At 39.3% G+C, this 21757-nt stretch overlaps 1 protein-coding gene across 1 annotated transcript in view; it reads left to right on the top strand.

The window, feature by feature from the left end:
* The window catches only part of LOC124161426 (melanopsin-like), a 31870-nt gene extending 12113 nt beyond the window's left edge, over positions 1-19757 (top strand). The window contains exons 5-7 of the mRNA XM_046537742.1: positions 4382-4526; positions 7616-7913; positions 18801-19757. Coding sequence (XP_046393698.1) covers positions 4382-4526; positions 7616-7913; positions 18801-18829 — 472 coding nt within the window. The 3' untranslated portion in view covers positions 18830-19757. The remainder of the gene's footprint in view (positions 1-4381; positions 4527-7615; positions 7914-18800) is intronic.
* The last annotated feature ends 2000 nt before the right edge of the window (positions 19758-21757 follow it).

Raw genomic sequence — 21757 nt, 5'->3', positions numbered from 1 at the left:
AATCCATGCGAAACTTTTGTCACTCCAAGACAAACGACGCGGCGAAAACCCGAATGACGGAGAGACCATACTTTAATAAATATAAAGCTCGGTATTTTTATCGCCATTTGATGGTGCACATTAGGTTCTAGAACTGATCTAATATAAAACCGAAGATTTCCTGCATTGTTATGCATCTCACGCCCTTAAGCCGAACAATACAAATGTTGGGTGAGCATCCGCGAAGAAAATATTCCAATGCCCACGCAGCGTGGCGTGGGTTTTCATCATTTAAGCGCGTCAACTTTAACAATTTTAAAGCATACCATGGGAATTTGGTAGTGCGTTTTCAGTTGGTGTTCGCTACTCGTAATTAGTAAACGTATCGTAATGACTGATTGAGTAAAGTTATATTCTAAACATTAGCCTTTAAACCATGTTTAAACCAAAGGCAGTTCGCCCAAATTAGCAACTGTTTTCAATCTTAACACCTCTACCTAGGTACGGGATTTCTTTACATTTAAATATCCCTCTATGCAACGTGTTAAACTTTAATTTTCCCTGATGTTTTTTTGGAAAACAGGCAAATTTTGGACAGGGTGTACTTTACTTACTCTGAATATTGCAAGATGATGTCATAAGATTTCAGTGAATAAACCGTCATCAAAATGACCGGTCGAGATGGAGGAATGTGTTCACCGTGGAAGCTAGACTCCATAGTAAAACTTTTTTTCTTTGAACAACCCATTGAATCTGAAGGCCATGAAAAAGAAATATAATTTTTCCGCTTACAACCGCTGTGTTTTCGCAGGTGTTTGGAAACGCCGATGTTTTTCAGGAGTCAAGGGGAAACATGGTTCAAAATGAATGAAAGGCAATCCCGGAATCCACTTTGAATTTGCATTTGTTGGTGTTTGCCGAAACAACAATTTCACTATCAAAGTATACCAAAAAAAAAGACAAAGAAAAATCTTTGCATACGTTCTGGTGTCCCGTAAACAAAGGCAAATAACAGCTGCACGCATATTGTAGCCCATTATTAGCAAATAATTTAATTTAAATTATTTCTCGTTGGAGATTTTTTTTTTATTTTGAAATTATTCTACGCCGACGGTTAACAATCCAACATTTCCATTAAATTTCGCTGTTTCAAGACGAAATCCCAGTCCCATTAATTAGGAATACGGGGAAGAATGAGGATTAATTTTTATTTAAATTGGTTCATTAGAATTAGGTGTGAATGAAGTTCAAAGATTTCGTGAACACCGTTTTAGTCTCCTCAGCCCTATTTTCAAAAGAGAAAGGGAATGAATTGCGATAATTAGAGGACTATTAGCTTAATTTCGAACGAAACATATGCGCCCAGAATTTTAAACATCCGACTTTGATGGGAGAATTTAATCCTGCCGCGTGAGCATAGGTGAAGTTCACATAATTGATCAATGGAATAAATTACCCTGGTCCATGAATCGAATCGCAGGCCTCTGACTTTCCGGGAAAATGCGCAGACCAATACGCTATCATGGTTCTTTTATGCCCATGGCAATTTCACCTACTATCGACGCAAAAAAAAGGTAAAACCCTGAACTTTAAGCATTTGTATGAAATTTTTCCGAAGCTCCATAGGCCTCGCGGCAATGCACACTACAAAAATGGCGTTTTTCGTTTTTGAGGTTTATTTTAAGTAAGTGGAACACTATCAACAATTCCCTAGAGGAAATATTTTTTCCACATAGCATATCGATGGCTAAGTTCTAACAGCACCTATCTCAAAAATAGCAGCTTTTCAGGTGAGCAAAAAACCGTTTAATTTTCTTTACTTATCGCCTGAAATTAAAAACCAAAAGTGAATAAACTAAAAAAGAAGCATTAATTTCCAAGCAAACAGTTGTTTGTTGCTTTTGTTTTATTTTTTAACGCTATTACACTTTGTTAAAGATACCCGTCTCAAACCTGCCGAATTTTTGATAAGTGTCGTTAGAACTTAGCCATCGATATGTAACTTCGATTTTCATGTAATTTTCTACACCTCGGAAATTGGAATCTATACTTCGGCCGTTTAAAATATCAAATAATGGGTATAATTTAATTTTTTTAATCTATCTGCAATGCGAAGATTTCTTTCTCTATGTAAAAAAATTAATGAACTCCACCAATCAAATATTTTGCCCGTGACGAGGTGAAGAATACGACCTTTTCGCCGTTCTCATAGTTTTTCGCGTGTTCATCTCCACTCTTTCGACCGTTGAAGCTAAACGTTTACGTGAAATATTTCGAATACTGCCGCGTAAACGTGAAAAGTTTTTTTTTTGCTCCTGACGATATGACGAAGACGATCGTTTTGCCCCAGTATTCCATACCCCCCAGGCACCAGTATTAGTTGCTTCTAAAACCTTTAATTTTTAGCTGCTTCTTTTTCTAGCTTTAATTCTTAGCTGCGGGCCTGAGACTCTTCACTACCTTTTTCTTAAAATTTTTACGTAACAGTCCCTTCATCAGCTCTTTCGTATCCATCGAAGATTATGTGTCCTTTCCCCGAATGCAAATTGATGTTGAAGAAAATAAAGATTTCAGGATCTGACTTTTCAATCGCCTCGGCAATCGGCAAAGTTTTGTTTTCGGAGATGTGAATTCAAATAAAAAAACACTCAAGGTGGCTACATGCAAATTATGCCACAATTAACGCCGAGCACAAGATATTCAACTAATTCAAAAGCACGTTCGATGCATATGAGAAGGAGCGAGTTCTTGTAATGGTTAAAATATGGCGAGTAAAGGTCAAGGATCCCTTCAGATCAGACTGTGAAGGTCAAAGTCATCCGTAGTGTTCCACAGGTGGCTGTTTTGACCCTTTGCTGGTCTTACTAATGAATTGGTTGACATCTTCACTAATGAAAGATGTGCTGAAATCGGGAATCGGGGTGGAGTATTTGATGATAGTGGTGAAGTGCTGGCTTCCCACCCTTTGGGTCGGGGTTCAAATCCGGACGGTGCTGGATATTTTTCAGACATTTCCCGATCCCTGCTTGGGTGGTTCGTGTAAGGGTACTTCAAGTACAGCATTCCGTCCGCCGTATGGGACATTAAGCCGTGGTCCCCTTGGAGCCTTTCGTTTTGAGCAGTCTAATGCCGACGCCGGGTTTCTCTCCACCCTTCCTTACCTACCCATCCCACGTGGCGCAAATGACCTCAGCTGTTTCATATTAATGGATGGATTGTTAATGATTTAACCATTTCAATTCTTGCAGCAAATTTTAAGTCCGGATATAATTGCCAACTTCTGCGATCGTTATGGTTTTGATTGTTTTGCAACATATGTGAGAATATTCGAATAGGTCATCATCTCGCCAATTTTCTTCTTTTTTGGAAAGGAAGCGACCAACCAAAGAGCTCCATCATTTCCTCTGTTTTTGTATTACAAAATGACCTAATTCGAGTAATCTTTTCTAGTTTATTTTCGTAGACTGAGAAATCACGACGAATAATATATAATTTCAGTCTGATATATGAGAGGGTAGTGTTGAAACTTGTGCTGAAACTCCTGAAAGGACCTGAAAATCGTTGAAAATTATCCAACTTTAGGATAATAGGTAGACCTTCCTTCGCCTGTGACCCGGCACGTAGCCCCTGAAATTCCCCGTGATGGGGTGCTTGGATGGTATTTGGGTTGCCTATAGTTACATTTCACTAAACAAGCTATTCGTTGTTTCTTGAAAGACTGAAAAAGAAATTCATCGTTGGTAATTGGCAGACATTCTGAATGTAGCTAATTCAAAAAATTGAGTGTCAGAGAATAAGTGGCCATGGGCAAGTGGTATCTCAGCAGATGTGTCGCATGCTACAAGGGAAAAATTTTCTGAGGCGACTATAGCCCTTTTAACCCCTCCCCCCCCCCCCCCCTTAGTTATGATCCCGCCTGTGACTTACATCGATCTATATCAGAAAATTAGCAAATTCGAACCTCATATGGCATTTTTCGTAACTCATCCTTCATTTTTTTATAATTTCTAATCAAAAGAGTTTATTTATACAATAGGTAGACCCTTAGCAACTATACATGTCCCCTTTACCAACTGATGTGGTTCTTTAGATAATAAGGTCCAAAGTAAGTGTTCAAAATTTTGGCGAACTGAATCATTGTATTTATAGTCCTCCACCTGAAGAAATATATTTTATAATTAATAAAATGTATAGTTAACTTTGAGAACAAATCAACGCCGCGCTGCGGCCATTACTGTAAACCAATGAAAATGCACCCAGAGTAGAAACAAAAATCAAGGTACAACGGCATGTATTGGAACCTTCCCTATTTAGCTCCCTTGATATTATTGATATTATATCGGCTTCCACTAATTTTACGAATTTTTTTCTATTCCCCCACCTTCCGAATGTACAATGGCAGGATGGTGGCGGAAATCCTCCGCGGGAAGCATCGCCGGTACCGGAAGCACCGTCCTGGTTCGCCGTCCTCCCGCGCCAGCCGCCTGCACCACGTGCACTTCCGGTACCACTCGGGAGAGTTCCTGAGTGAGCCTGACACCCACCAGGTAGAGACTGTGATCATTACCATTAATACCTACACATATGTAAAACACATGGATTTATTCAAGTCCCTAATTGTTCTGGGGAAAAACGAATTCCCATACCCATCAGTTCCGCAAAGTATCTCTCTTCATTGATCGTTTCTCTAGAACCAGGAAATGTAGTTGTGTTCTAATATGCTGTTCATCATCTACATCTACATAATACCCTGCGAGCCCCCTCTAGGGTGTTTGGCAGGGGGTGATCAATCACCAGCATGCAGCATGAATGGGACTCCCACATGCACACCACACGGTCCAAAAAGCGTCACGTATACTAAAAAATTACACTACCATATGCTGTTAGAAATAATAATAAAATTAAGAAACATGCATTAAGTTTTACATAGGTTAGTAGGCTACACAACGAGTCATGCAATCTATTTATGAGTTCTATCTCTGCCGTAATAATCTCTTATTGATCGTGGAAAAAAAGACATTCTGAATCTGTCTGTTCTACAATCTATCTCTCTTATTTTATTCATATGATCTGAGACATCGTGTCTCATCGTGTCGCTCTGAAAGGTATCCAAGATATATTCTCAATTACTCAAGCAATCTAAGCCTTGTGCTCATCCTCAGAGTCTCCAGAGGCTCTCACTCTTACTCGTTTAACATATTTATTGAGTGCATGGGTCATTCCACCAAAAGAAAACCAAGTGATTGCCCCCTGGGTCGCCGATGCCGACCAATTTTGGCAAATCGTTACCATTTGATTACAGAACGAATACTCTAGTCTTTGTGTAATACATGCAACGGTTTATAAGGTCTTGTTAAGGCTATGCTGCCGAATTGAAGCGAATGCGTTTTTGCGTCATGTGTCATATTTTGGCTTTTTTAGGTACCACCCCCTTCTCTGAATTTCATAAATAGCCACCCATAAATTTTCCTCCATACCCACTTCGGACTTACCGTGGTACTGTCACGCCAAGGGTCTTTCTCGCTACGAATTTTCGCACTAAGGAATGTCGCGTAAAGGCCTTCGACTCAAAAGATTGGAGACGCTAATGCTCATGCCTCTAATGTTTCGGGTCCCTAATGCCTCGGTTTCTTAATGTATTGGATTCCTAATGCCTCGTTCTCCGCCTTCGGTTCCCTGCCAAACCAAGAGATCAACACTTAAAAAGCAGTCCTGCGGAGGAATACTTGGGCTTTGGAAATCCCGGACAAGGTTGGTTTGTCCCAACCATGCTTGGGCTATGAGTACTCTTCTGGAGTTTCCTGTCAACCCGGGGGCTGCAAGTAAAATTGGACTGTTTGGGCTGACCGGTGTCTGGGGCCGCATGTTACTTCATCCTTCCGCCGGGAGTGCGAAGCCAGACACCTCTTCCCCTAAACCACCTCCCATCCTAGTGTAAATTTCCACTCCAATCACCTGCAAATTAGCCAAGGTGCGTGCCGGTTCGCTTTCTTGAATTGGCTTTCGTCGGAGTAACATCGCTCGTGCTCTGACAGAGATGTTCAACAAAGTCTTTTGGTGCTGCCACAAGCCGTTAAACTTGTTATCTTGTATCTTAAAGGTTCGTTCTGGGGAATTGTAGTTGTTGCATATTATTAGAGAAATACTTATTTCGAATTGAAAACCCTATAGAATTTGAAATACCTAAGCTTCTTAGACTGGTTAAATGAATTTTTTATGCACGTAGGATATAATTGTTGTCTCGTCCATTATGCTCTTGTCTTTGTGAAGTTTATCCCTCAATTGCTCAGCGGCAGATGAAGCGGTAGAGTTCCTTGTTTCAGGACTAACGTTTAAATCTGGGAAGTTTTTGACAACGTTACGCCACATGAAATTTGAGCAATTTGATAAATTTATAACAAATTCAAATTTTTACATCAACTTTTCTCCATATAGTTTCATTCATCATATCCTCTTGTATGATCTATTAGCCATTATTAGAACTTAGTATTAAAAATGTCACGAAATTTATAGCATTCACCATTTTTATTTTTCAATAAGTCATATCATCCCTGCTAATTTTATTTTCTCCCCTTTGACCCCCGCTTAAAAATTCTTGGGAAGAATTTTGCTGCGAATATTAGGTACTGAGATATTTTCCTGGTTTCCTCCGCGTTTTTTTATGTTTGATGGCGATAGTTTCACCGGCAATCCTGCCGGAATCTTCAGGTCAGGAAACAATGCGGTGAAAACCCGGAAACTCTCGTGGCGAAAAGCAGTTGATTCCGTGTTTTCCGGGTTTTCACCGCGCCGCTTTATGTGTAATGGCGACAGATTCGCCGGTAATCCCGCCAGCATCCTCAGGCTAGGAAACGATGCAGTGGAAACCCGAAAATATCAGGGTCAAAGTATAGATGGTCATGGTTTTCGGGTTGTCACCGCATTATTTTAAGTTTCACGGCGACAGTTTCACCGGTAATTTTGCCAGTGTAAGAGGCGGCTGTCGTCTTCCTTGCCTCATTTCCGTTTCCATCCAAACTGAGCACTTCTTCCTTTTCGTTCCCACGTATCCAACCATCCAACTCCCTACAGCGCATAAAGGCCTGGTTACACGGTACATTAACACGTACAAGTTAATGTACGTTTGCGTGAATGATTTTTGTGGACCGGAACGGAACATGTACGAATGCATGAACCAAATTAGAACAGGTTCTATTTTCCGTTCATGCATTCGCACAATTTGGGTGGTTACACGGTGCATTTTCGTGTTCATTCACGCGTTCATACATTTAGACATTAACCCGTACGTGTTAATGTAACCTTGCCTTAAGGCAAGATTGTGAATGGGTTCCTCTCGTGTACCAGATCGAATAGCGGAAATGCTGAATAGAGAAGGCGACGGCTCCTTTAGGCAGTCGACTTTGGCACGCTACTGCAGTAAGAATAAATTTTGACTGTTCCCGACATGAGTTCTTCCCTTTTTTCTGTGCGGCGTTCCCTACCAATCCCTGGACGACGAGGAGAGAGAGTCATGGCGACTTACGACAGTATCTTCAGTTCAGGAAACAACTCGGGGTAAACTCGGAAAGCGTGAAAGACACCGCTTTATAATTTTGCCCGTCAATGGCATGTATCATTTCTTGTTCCTTCTATTAAGGTGACCCTACTGATCGACCGGCCGCGGGACGACGCGGCAGAGGTGGCGGGCGGCGGGTGCTGGGCCAACGGCGGTGCCGTCAGCGGTGGATGCAACGGGGAGCGGCGGCGACTGACGGCTTCGCACTGCGGAGACGAACGGGAGCGGCTGAACCGAGAGGAGCGGCCGGGGAGGCGTTCGAGCTGCTCGCGGGCCGTGTGCGTCCTCTACGAGGGAACCCCTGTCTGCTGCATGGCGGGAAGGGACGTCGCCGGGGCAACCTTCACCGTCAACAGGGACCCATCCACCACATCCAAAAGTAAGTTGACCCGCGAACAAACTGGTTTTCTAACCGTAATCTAGTCCCGAACTCCAATCCACTTTGGGGTACATTTGTGTACACACTTAAATTTACAGTTTCCGGGAGGTACCGAGAGAGGTTTTTCGACTTTTGGTGAGCTTCACGACCACAAAAAATGTGGTACCACAGAGTATTAAGGGTGGATAAAAAAATAATGTCCCGAAATTTTAACCCTGGACAGCTGATGCCATTGCGAACCAAAATTTCTGATGATGTTCATATTATAGTCACCTCCTGCTCGCTCCCAAGGTGCGATTTAAAGCTGCACCGGTGAGCCTTGGCTCACCCCAACCAGCCAGTTTACAATGATCAATTAAAAATGGCGCACGTGCTCTGTGGTGGGTGTATTATGTTGTTCGTAAGAAATAGAAACTTATAACTAAAATATTTTATTACAGAAATATAGACTTTTTTGTAGCCATTACATTGATATATCATTAATGATGTCATTACATTATATAAATATTTTTTGTTTATTTTTTATAATTAAATTTTTTGATATAATTATTTTTTAATATTTTATTATTTTTTTCAATTTCTTTCTCTTTTTTGTGTAATTTTCTTTATTAATCTTTGCCAAATTGCATTCGTAAACCTACCGTTTTTTAACTGCAAAAACTTTGAGCCAAACGCTCCGATTGGCCGCGACTTTGCTCTGTTGCCGGTTGCCTTGGATATATCACGATCTCCGGCAGGCAAAGCATTCGAAGTAACGAGTTGTTTTGATCATCTGACAACACGGCAAACTCTTGGCTAATCGAAGCACTTTTCGAATCGAAGTTTCTGCATGCAAAATGGGGGGTTTGGGGGATTGATCTCTACGGCCTCGAAGATGCAGAAAAGGAAGATACTCAAATGGCCGTATCAAATTCTCCCACTGCTCGTCCACCTTGCAAGTAAAAATGACTTTCACCCTTTTGTTGGAAGTGGTTTTCTCTTTCCTTCAGCACGCTGAAGAGGGCTACCTTGTAGCCGAATTACGTATACGTCTGGTTCCTCGTCCCTTTGACGATCCATGACCACGCTCTCCTTGGAGCCATTTTCTCCCGTAAGTGAATGTATGTGTTAGACTGCTAATTGAGTGCATATGTATCCACAAACCACTAGTTATCCTTAGCAGGCCTTCCCTGTGAAGATTCCCGGTTTTTTGTGAAACAAAAAGCGTTAGTTGAGGTCCCTTTAGCCCTCGCAATGGATCTTGTTTCGATTGTTTGTTCTAAGTGTGAGTGTGATTGTGGGCTATTCCGGTTGAGAGGCTGGGGTTTGGTTCCTGCGGTGAATCTCTCCCCTTCCCGCACACCAACAAAGTGACAATTTTTACTTGCAAGGTGGGAGAATTTTATGTGGCAATTTGAGTATTTTCCACGAAGTTTCTGTAGTTTCAAAATGGTGAGTTTTCGACCCAAACATTATTAGTAATTTGGATTCCTACTGATATCAGCTATCAAAAGTTAAAATTTCACGATAATATAATATAATTTTTCATAATTTTTCTCCACCTTATACTCGGTGGTAGTACGGCTGATACATATGAAGGCGTGCAATGAAGCTGTACCGGCCTTACTAAAGAAACATATTGGGCCCGGTAAAATGTTTGGCCTCATTATTTATTGCTAAAGTATAATTTTATCAACATTTGTTACACTTTTAGGCTGAAAACAGTTTTTAAATATGACTAACTTATGTTTATAAGCCTCGCATAGGAAACTTATAACCTTTAACTCTATTACTTTCAACTTAATTATTTTTGACTCTTATGACCTGGTGTGTGCGTGTGCTTCAAAGATTTTCGACTTGATATAATATTTTTGTTGAATTTCACGCATTTCATGCCTCATACTAATTTTCGCCCTAAGTACACTAACTTCAGCGTTAATTTTTTCAATGAACGCCTCTATTGGAACACGGTATTGTAATCTCACGTAAATTGCTGTGCACGGATTATTTGCTGATGTTTTCTGTAAAGCGACTTTAAGTCAGCTCTAAACAACGGGTACTTAAACGGTGCGAGCGGATTTTTTTTAAGAATTAAATTTGACGCTTTGTTTTATAATGTAGTGTAAAAATCTTGGCGTGGCAATGTGAAAAACATTGTCATATTGAATTGAATATTTGGCCACCCAATCCACAGGCTACAATTTATACAACCACGTTGAATGCCGCACCCGCCCAATTTGTCGCATGACTTCTGACCACTTGAAGATAGAGCCTACACTACGTTGAAAATTTGTGAAAAATAGGACATTTTAATTGTTTGGTAAAAAATATCAATAGAATAAAAATTTTCACTACAACGGATTCTAAAACTTTTCATTTTATTATTGCTTTAAATTCAGGTATTTTAAAACAAAATGCAACTGTAGCAAAATACTTCAGATCCGGGAAAACTTTTTTTGAGATAATTTTATGCTAACTTGACAGGCGTCTACTGCTCTAAATATATTGACTAAGAAATAAAATGCTTTCATCAATGTGTTCAATGATTTTTCCATCACTGGACAGTATCATCGTTTTTACCAAAATTAAAGGAGAAAAAAATCGTTTTTGGCCAGCTTTTTTCGATATCGGCCCACTGTGCGCCGCTCCCTACACTATATTTACTTTGTGGTCAGGATTCCTCTGGACATGAAACCTTCGCGCGGGAAATTCTCATCAACAAGAAAAATAAAGCTTATCTATGAATAGCGAGGGAAACCCTGTGAGCAAGTAATGTTCTTCATCAATATTGATGATAGGAAATATATGCAGCTAATTTTTTCGCAGAAATCTCTCCTTTCGGGGCACAATAACTATTCAAATATTTTATAAATATCAAAAAAGTCATGCAGTCTTTCAAGATAATTCAGACTGAATGCATGAATGAGTTTCAATTTTCCTTTGATTAACAGGCATCAAGTGCCTTTGATAAAAATAAATAAAATATAAATTCAAAATAAAATAGAAATTTTTACTCCAAGGCCGTGGAGTCTTTCAAATATAGTTTCCACGTGCAGCTCGCTCCACGGCCTTGCTATGGCGGAGCTGGAGCGATGTTAATGAAACCAAATTGCTCTCGGTACGTTGCGTACCGCATTACGGGTAGAATGCATGGCGATGCGGTTAAATATGCTCTCAATATCTACCCAAAACTCCGTGAGATTACTTTTTAACGTGCTTTTCAACAGCGCCAAAATATGTTCACTGACCTGTCTCGTGATTTTGCCATTTAATTCTTTTGATCGAAGAAAAATCCGATCACTGCCAACGAGAGTTTTTGGAAGGCGTGAGACTAGTTATAAGCACTCCAGCCAAAAGAAGCCGATTTAAAGGAGTTTATAAGGCTATTATATGATGTAACGGTCTGCTGAAGCCATAGTGTGTGCCTGTATGGGGTAAATATCGGGAAATATCAAGGCACTTTGACGAGATGACGATAAATTTTATGTTATAAAAATCACGGTGGCTATAAATTAGCTGAAACCACTTTCTATCTATTTTGCTAGCGCGTATTCCTGTGAACAGTCGACTTTTATATTTGTGCTAGACATCATTTTTTAAATTAAAAACTTTTTCGTCTCCTATTTTTGTTAACACATGCTTCTTTTTGCCTTTACTTCTATTTATTCATACCTTTTTCAAATAAGTTGTATAGACACATATATTAAATCAGTAACATGATTTATTTACCTTATTACGATTACCTTACTACGGGTCACGTTACTCTAACATTTGCAAAGAAAATGCTTAAGATATAACTGGCGTGGGGCGAAGGGGTAATTCTATCCGATTGAGTGCTAAGTTAATGGCTATAAGTGATTTCTTTTTTCCAAACAGAGTTAGGTATAGAAGTTAGATAAAGAAAAAAAACAAGATCAACTATGTATATATAATAGTTCACTTGATTTTCCACTCCCTGTCAGCGCAGAACAGAGATTGACTCGTATCCCTTGGCAACGAAGATTTTGTATATTTTTTCTAGCAACTAACTGTACCTAACACAATTTAGAAAAAAATACTTGTACCCCTTAGTTTCTCACCCCCTCACATAAAAGGTTACCATGCCTGTTTGTGCTCGTGAATGTGTGATGTATTTGTTCATGCACAATTATTTTCGTTATGTTTATAAATGGAGGTAAGTGACAACGAATAAGCCAAGGAGGTCTTCGCTCACTTGCCTAAAATTCACAATTCATTCACGTTCAGGTTCACTGAATACCCGTTTGGAATGAGATTTCATTTGCAGAAAGAATTTGTTCTTCGACATTATTGTTAATTATTGGAGGAGCCTTTAAAAGCCAAAAATAGGAAAAAGTGATGAACCAAGATAACAAATGGGTCTGTGAAGGACCACCGCAAATAGGTTAAATTTACGAAGTGACAATGAAATGTGTCCTACGATATGCACTTTTTGTAGACTAGGTGTAGAAACAGGTAGAGGTAAATGCTTACTTTTCAAGATGTGTTTAGTAGCTAATTAATCTCAAATTTTGGGCAATGCAGGCGTCAGATTTTACAGCTAGGTACGGAAATAAAATTTTTCGCACAAGAAATAAGAATTTTCGCACAAGTTGTTCATTGCGGGTGATTCCGTAAAGTTATCACCGTGGCTAGTCCCGCTATATTTAAATCAGTCAAGAGCGAACACCTCTAAGCGTTCAAATTTTGGGCTTTTTGGCGCTCCCGCAATGGCGCTGTGCGCACGACTTGTACTGCTAGTCGCTTAATATGCTCAGCAGTCCATACCATCTTGTCAGGTGCAGTCCACAAATTTCCATGTATGACACCTCGGTCGCTTAACTGGCTAAAACTATCGACCGGAAATCCAGGAAGAATCAAGTCAAATGGTTTTTTTTCTCTGTGGATTTTTTGCACAACCTTGCGGATGACTCCGTAAAGTTATCACCGTGGTTGGTCGCGGTATATTTAAATTACGGAAATAAATGGTCATCAATCAATATATACTATAACCAACCACGGTTTAAATAATATAACTGATTTGATAAATAAAAGTACGGAAATTTATACGGCAACGAAATCACTCTCTTCCGCAGCAATAACATTCTATTACGAAGACGATGCCTGAAAAGGGAGCCAAAACGCTGTGAAATTGGAAACTCGGTTGAAATCCCGAGAGGATTTCTTGAATATCATTTGTCGGGAAAGCACCAGGTCCTATTTCAATCATAAATTTTCCTCTCTCGGTTTATGATTGACGTTGGGGTACTAATTATCTGCGACACCATTACGGCATGCATCCACGGCGGACGCATCATGTGCAGCGATGTCTGGAGAATATTTGCGGCGGATTCCACCGCTAAGCAGATGACCTAGATAGCATTTAGATCGGCCCAACAGCGGCTGTACCCGATCCGTGGTATGAATTTTAATAATCTTTGGAACTTGAGGATGACTTGTGATGATCATGCTCTTGATTCAAGGCATCAATTAGGGGGGGACTCGATAGCACCCACGTCAGACGAGTAATATGAAGGTCGGGCACAGCGTGTGACGACGAACCAACTAAATAGTTATACCCTCACCTGTGTAAACTAACTCTCAGATTGGAACACGGAGTGAGTTGCTTGGCTTAATCAGCAATAATGGATAGCCTTAAGATAAAAGTGGCCCGATATAATTAAGTCCGCGTAAATGGTACTTAACTTCTGTCTTCATTCTTGATTACTTTCTATAAATATATAATAAAAATTGATGAGAAGACTTTTAAGCACTCTAGAATAGAAAATCTGACCAGGTGTAATTATACTTAATTTTACTGATTACTCCTAAAATCAGTATTCTGTATAAGTATTTGATTACTTTTTGTACTAAGTAACTGCAGTGACGCAGAGAGGGGGGTTTTGGAGGATAAAACTCCTCCCCAGAGCACAGAGAAATTTATTTAATAAAAATATTTTAATGCGACAAATTTATTAGCTAATATGAAGGGGACGGATGACTCATAAACAAAATATCAAACTATTCGCATACCTAGCCGTAAAACTCTCCATATTGAACTATTTATCCTAGAAGTTTTCTGAGGGAGGGCCCCCGCGCCTCCCGCTTACCCTTGCGGATATTCCATACTCCCCAGATCCTCCAGTATTAATTTCGCCTCATACACCCCTATTGTTAATTCCTGGCTGCGCCCCTGAGTAAATGTAATGGATCCCAGATACTTTTTCTCGTTACCTTTACCAACGTTGGATGTAACTATAAACAGCCACAGCAATCAATTTGCTCCTCATTGGCCGGAAACATCTAGGCAATTCGGGTAAAAAGAAGAAGTTCTTTCGTTTTCTTTCAAATAGGATTCCAAGCATTGCTAAGTTTATATCCCGTGTCTCCATTTAAAAAAATAGTCTTAAGCCTGATCTTAAAAGCCTCCTTAGCATGCCTGTTCCAGAAGTTGTTGGACAGACAGATTAATTTGGCGCTATCCCAATAATTATTACTTTTTAAAGAAAAATCATTTTCTTCCCACCCAAATTCATTATCCGAGTATGGGCGGGCATTCCCTTCCGTTTACCGATACTGACGCCCTCCCCCCCTTTGTTTTAACACTTTGCGAGCTATGGGCGTACCCACATAGCATGTTAGCTTATGTCAAGCTTGATTTTTCCTTGCCATGTCAAGGTTGAATTTTTCAAGCCTGAGTCCAGCCTATGTCAAGCTGCCAAACTTGATTTTCCCTTGTCGTGTCAAGGTTGAAATATTTTCTGGTCAGAAAGCTCAGTCACTCACAAAACTCACTTACAACTCACCACTCATATATAACACTAACTCACTCACCTGTGGCTAGCAAGAGCACACAGTGTTATGCCACCTTTTATTACCAGCTTGCATTGCTATGTGGGAAGGTGTCATACCCTTGATTCAGGCTTGTTTTTTCAAGCTTGCAACAACCTTGACTGGTGGAGACTAGTTAGCTTGATTCAAGCTTGAATCAAGCTAACAGGCTTGTTTTTTCCAGGTTGCTGCAAGCTTGCAGCCTTGATCAGTCAAGCTTGAATCAAGCTTGATTCCAGCTTGCATTGCTATCTGGGTAATATCCTTTGAAATCCGCGTGAAATCCTTTTATTTTGGCTTCGGGCGTTATATTACCCCATCCGTCTTTTGAAAATCATTAGTTTCAATATTTTAAAAAAATGACACTAACCTCTAAATAAGCAAATGAAAACAATAATAATAATAAAGATATGTATTTCACTACCCAAAAATTACACACTAGATACTTAGATAATCAGTGACAATAGGCACACAAGATGATACTATCTTTTGTATGGGTTGCCATTCAATGAAAATAGGCAATGCTCGGCGTTACGTTTTACAAAATAGTTTTAAACAAAAGCAGCTCATCTATGATTCATCACAGTAACATGCGTCCTTTTATGATGAATAAAATGACTAGCAAGTGTGTGAACTAAAATCCATTGCTAAATACAATAATAATGCAATAATAGGAAATCATTGTTAAATAAGAATTGTAATCAAATAAATTTGTAGAAGAATAAAAGAAAAATCAAAGAGTATGCGCAATTAACATAATCCGTGGAACCCTTGTCGAGGAAAATTAAGTAATTGTCTCAAAGAGAAATTAAAATTCAAGAAAAAAGCAAAATTAATTCTTTAAAATGATACCGAACGCCTATTCCTCTCATCGAAAGGTTGGTTGTTAAGGAATAACACAAAAGTATTGAAAAGTAGCCAGCATTGGGGTAGAGATCTATGGTTCTCAGGTCAACACAGAAAGTGTGTCCCGTTATCGAGTCCGACCCTCCTCTTGACCTATCCCTCGCAGACTATGCGACGGTACTTAAAATACCGACTCTTGCTTATCGCACCATTTGAGATAATTCACTCACCGTCATCGATAAGATCCATGGAGCGCCATTTCACAGTCGCTGCGAATCAGTCATTGACAGGAAGACTGGATCAGATCCCTGGAACAGTTTGTACCGCCATGCTTGTATCTTCCCGTACATAGATCAGCCTCCTTCGAATACTAAAATCATTCACGTCCGGCGTTGGGGAGGAACATGTCTCCGTTAATTCTATCCGCCCCACGGGAGTGACTCGAAGCGCAATGAATCCACTCGAACGCTAATGAACGCGAAAGCACGAATTCCTGCGACGAGGCCCTTCTCATGTATTCTGGAGCAAATGGCTGACTGCATCTGTCGATTGCCTCTGTCCCTGGGTCCTAATGGGATTCATGTGCGGCATTAATGACACGAACGTGTTCCTGTCGGTCCTTTTCACGCACGCTCACAAGGTACTTGAGGAATTTTCCGAAAGAACTCTCTGGTAATTTTTTTTTAATCCTCAAAGTGAATGCAAGTGTAATTTTTCGTCTTTGATCGTGAAAAATAAATTGATGGAGTGTTACTGGATCAGGTACAAAAATATACTTACCTTGGTGTAATAATTGATGATCATTTCAAATTTCCCCTCCACATTGAAAAAATCAATTTAAAAAATACGAATTGTAGCATATCAAATATTTCTATTATAAGACATAGTACCTATTGGCATAAAATTAATGATTATTTTTGCAATGGTGGAGAGTATATGAAGATATGTCATCACTTTCCGGGGAATGGCAACAAATGCTTTATTAAATACAACTTTAACGAATGAAAAGAGAATACTGAAGTTAATTGATACAGATGGTTTCAACTATTGTTGTAATACTGACCTTAAATCACTGTGTACTAAATGTAATATGTTACCTGTGAATAAAATGCAGAATTGTCTCATAATTATAGAGAACTATTTAAAAAAAGAGCACAAAATTCAATGTAGTAATACAAATTTTATGGAAAAAAGTAACAGTCCTTTGTGGAAAACGTATCTTTGCAATAACATGTGTGGTAAAAGGTTGCTGAAGTATGTTGACCATCCTGCCTTTTATTGTTTGCCAAAGGCTCTATGTAAACTAAAATCTTTGGCCGAAATTAAAAGAAAGGTGAAAGAATGGTTAATTAGTGAAATTGTAATCTTAAAATTTCTTTAAATAATCTGAAATGTACAAATTATTAGTAAAATTGGACAATGCAATATTTCCACTGAGTTCAGTTTCAAAAAAGAGCACAAAATTCAATGCAATATGTTCAATGTCCAATTTTACTATCAGTAAGAACTTCATACAAGATGTACAAATTATATTAAATTTTCATATTTTGGTTTCTCAGTTCCTAAAACATATTGTGCCATGTTTTTCTTTTTTTTGTCTATGAAGTTTAACTTGAAATGTAATATAAATCCTATGCTTTCAATGTGCCACTATGTAGGATAAATGGAAAAAAAGGTAAAGTTAACGATCACTAAACTAAATTACGCGTAGATTGTAGGGATAGGCGACTGCTTTGTAACCTGTCATCTTTGTATATCGTTGGCAACCAACAACATATGATAGGCCTCTGTCAATATCCTTCGTCCCATGTTCTCAATGAGATTCACACACGGCATTAATTATTATAATTAATCACGGAATTAATGCTGGTAACTAATTACACGAACGTGTTCCTCTCGGGCTTTTTCCCACACGATCACAAGGTATTTGAGGAATTTTTCGAAATAACTCTCTGGTACTTTTTGTCCTGGGGTGGAATTGTATTTGTTCGTCTTGGATTGTGAAAATCTATTTGATGAAAAGTTCAAGGTTAAGTTAACGGTTACTCTTAAGAAAATAGGCGTCAAATGGAGGGTTAGGTGGCTTATTCATAATCTGTGCATGACTAAGCTAAGCTAAATGGCTAAGTATAAAACTGTAGCGTAGTTGTAAGCCACCCACAAAATATGATATGCCTCTGTCGATAACTTTTGTCTCATTTACTAGATTTTCCACTATTTTCTAATCTTTTAGGATTCACACCATTTTTCCTTTCCAGTGTAGGAATGCAAAATTAGTATACTTCATAAGATTTAATGATTAAGGCAAATATAACCAGACTATTATGACATAATTACAAAATTAGGAAACGTACGCTTTAATTAATGGTCATTTAACATGCAGGATGTTTCTGGAGAAACAATTCTTCAAGAGGTGGTGGGAGAGACAGTTATAAACATTTTTTGTCTTAAAAACATGGGATCGCATCTCCTTAGCTACTTAGCTAAGGCAACGCAAACATTTTGTTGGGTGCACTTTCCACTTGCGATGAAAACGCCGAATAACGCAATCTATGCAGTGATGGAAGGGACCTGAAACTTGTGCTGATCAGTGGCGCAGCGAGGGGGGGGGGTTAAGGGATACACCCCCCCCCCCCTTCTAGAGCTCAGAGAAATTTTTAACTTTAATCCATTTTACTTAATGGATAGCGAAAGTGATCACTATCGCGATCACTAGGCGAAATGATCGTCGCCGGCAATTGTTTTTCGCGTTCGCGATCGCGATGAGGATTCCCATCGCTATTTTTCATCACTAGTCCGGTCGCTTTTTCCGTCGCTAAAACCGTCACTAAAACCCCATATAAACCAATCGGAACGCATGCCCGTATGGAGCGATTGCAGTGCAACGTTTGACAATTGTGGGAACGACATAGATAAACAAACACGCTATATTTTTCGTGATGCGGGTCCTATGACAACGAGCTGTGATATCGGAAATTATGCGAAAGCGACGGCGGGAGTGACCATGTGATTCAGAAAGATGATCACCAGAGCGATCGCTTTTCGCGACGGGAAAAGTGATCGCGATAGTGATTACTTTCGCGACGAAAAAAAAGTGATCGTGTGATTCAGACTTTACTTACAGGATAGTGTTAGGAGCTCCCTGGTGCTGATTGTGCATAAAATATGTCTCATTAATTTTATGCAATCCATTATGAGAACTGACTTCAGTCTATTCTTTGTTTCTCTTCGCAGGTCTTTGGGAGATGAACTCGTTTTTGTGACACAAGGACGTGGAGCTCAAGTGGCTGAGTGGCGGGAGACGGGCCTCCGAAGGATCGGAATCGCTCTCCTGCGGAGCTCCCACGCCCGTCTCCATAGCAGTCACCAAGTGCTGAAAAACAAACAAACAACTGACGGATATATTTTTATCGCTAGCGCGCAACCCGAATGAATAGTTAATGAGAAGTTATGGACGTATAAAACGCAACTGTGGCTCGTCAGCACGTCTGTACTTATAAAAACCAGTAACGAAGCAAGGAGACGAAGGCCGATCAGTATTTTACGCAAAAGGTACGATTGCTATCGAAAAATGTTTGTGAATGTGCAAGCGCCTGTTTTTAAAAATACAGTCATATTGATGTATCTGTGCCGTACCATAATGAGAAAGTGAGTAGGTTTTAATTAAATTAAGTTTGTTGTTTTCGCGCTCTTGAGCTTCTTATATGACAGCAGTATCCATGACGCATCTATCGAAGGAACAGGTCAATGAAAGCGTTAACTTCGGTAACCTTATTTATTTGGTAAAAATAAGTCGTATTCGTAAGTGCTCGTAAAACCTAGGATGTGTTATTGTTATCCCACGGTCAAAAGTTTTCTATTGTCTCGAGTCCGCCTTCTGTGGCGTGAAATAGCCATTGTTGGCTAGATGAAGTTCCGAAAATTTGATAAAAAGTAATGTGAAGCATTTTAGGTGTTGGAGATATTTCACGATTTTCCTTAAATTGCCAACAACTGTTAGTAGTGCAACACAAAACAGTTTGATGCATGGAAATTGAAGTGAAATTTTAAATTTCCACTATTAATCGAAGACATAAAATCGGGTTTGATTGTCAATAATGAAAGTAAGAAAACAATTGCAGCTATTTCATATATGAGTATCTAATTCAACTTTTAATTCAGATTAAGATTCCATTCCTTGGCAAAGCCCAGAATTTATGAAAAAAAAACCATCATATGGAAGAACTTCGGAGTACAGTGATACTGGTTCTAACAAAGATAATTAGCTCCACAACCACACATATAGGCTTAACTATTCGAAATTGAATTCTCGAAGATTTCCTGAATATTAAGTGAACTCTTTCTCGACCAATATACAAAGGGACATGGTTTCGTAAAAATAGAAAATGATCGATTAGAGTACGAATATGCTAAATATTTGGCTAGCCTTGTTATTAATAACAATCACCGGTGTCGCCAGATAATATAAAACGTATCAATGAGGCTGTTTCCGGCATAACCTGGTAAAATTAATCCATCAGGAAGATAGGAAAGGAAGGTATCTAATTTCCTCTGAAGAATTATTTATTCTTAAGTCACGGATTTGGCCACAGTGAATACGGGAAGCCTTTCATAGTTTCAATCAGGGCGTAAAATATATAATTTCAATTTCTTATGTTAAATTTTACCGGGGCCATACCTTGATAGCTCAAGTGTTAAAATATTTGGCGCAGTTTTGGGTTTGAATCCCGGTCGGAACAAATGATTTTCCCTCTGACAATTCCTCTTTATCTGCACTAGCGGGTGACTCACGAAGGTGCTGCCACCTTTTCTGCCCTCATTTGCCTGTTTTTTTTTATCCGCGGTCGGTCACGCGGTCGTTTCGGTTACAAGAATTTTTTCCTTGAATACTGTGTTTATTTGTAATTGGGCTATCATTTTCGTTTTTTCAGCTTCACTCGAGTGATTTAACTCTAGCTTTTATTTGCATAGGTGAGGGTAGAGCCACCATTCAAAATGTCAAATATGCCGCAAGCGTATGGTATTTCACTTATTCAGGGGAAAGGGAGCTGGGCCCTTTCCCGTAACCACACCGAGAGTTTCACCTGGGATTTGAACTAGTGACTACACGCGTTCTAAGAACTAAACTTTCATCTTCCCCCATTATATACCTACAGAAAACACTTCTGAGCATATAACCGTATAATTTACTTAAGCTTTCGCAGTTTATGTTCGTAAACTTAATTGACGAACTGACAAATTGACAAACTTGATAAACAACATTAATGGCTTTGAGGTGACCCGCGTCAAGATTTTAAAATAGGTGACGTTTCGTCTGCTATTCCGGAGACCTCAGCCTTGCCCGTGTCGCCTTTATTCATAAGGGATGGTTACTAGCAAAGAGTTTACCTGACGCATTTTTTTCTAGTAAGGACTGGATACCAGGTTTCTACCCGTTGCCCCTATTGAAGTTTTTTCTGTGTTTTTTTTAGTTTCCAAGGCCTCCCGGAAGATTCTCATTTCGAATTTTATTTCTGTTAAGAATTTTTGGGTTGTTTACATCGATTACGTGGACTCGAACGGCATGTTTGGCGACCGCTTCGGTGAATCGACGTGACCTAGTCGAATTGCCGTACTCCTAAACAATGTTGCTCAAGTATTCCCTGAAAATTTCTTCTTTGAGGTATCTTAAAGTAAACTGTGACAAAGGTCTATTATAGCTACCCAAGAAATGTTAAGTCCATAGTTTAAATTTCAAAACATTTACATTTACCATGAAAAAATGCTCTCTTCGACTAGGATTGATGAGGGCTTTCCACAATCAAGATCTCTAAAAAAATTAACTCCTTTTTACTTTGCAAACAGTTTTGTAACCACCCCGATCGATTTCAACAACAATGTTTCATTTTCAAGGATTGAGATCCAACTAGCAAAAGTAAATTGAAGTTTTGGTAAAGAAGGTTTCGTAAATTGAAGCATTTGTGTTACTTACACCTGGATAAGGAATTTCGTCCTGTTTTACCGATATAAAAACATCGTCAGGCTTGAGCTAGTACTCGCCACTCCTCTTGAAGAGATCAATGATTTCCTTCGAATTGCAGCACTCGGGAGAAAGAGAGTTTGAGTACAAATTAATAGATGAAGGGTGATACTTCGTGGAATTTCCGTACGCTAAACATGCTAAAGGAAACTTATATTTTTACTTTCCTCAC

This window comes from Ischnura elegans, chromosome 6 (assembly GCF_921293095.1).
Source record: "Ischnura elegans chromosome 6, ioIscEleg1.1, whole genome shotgun sequence".
In the NCBI taxonomy this organism is placed as follows: domain Eukaryota; kingdom Metazoa; phylum Arthropoda; class Insecta; order Odonata; family Coenagrionidae; genus Ischnura; species Ischnura elegans.
This window is presented reverse-complemented; position numbering and strand designations above follow the sequence as displayed.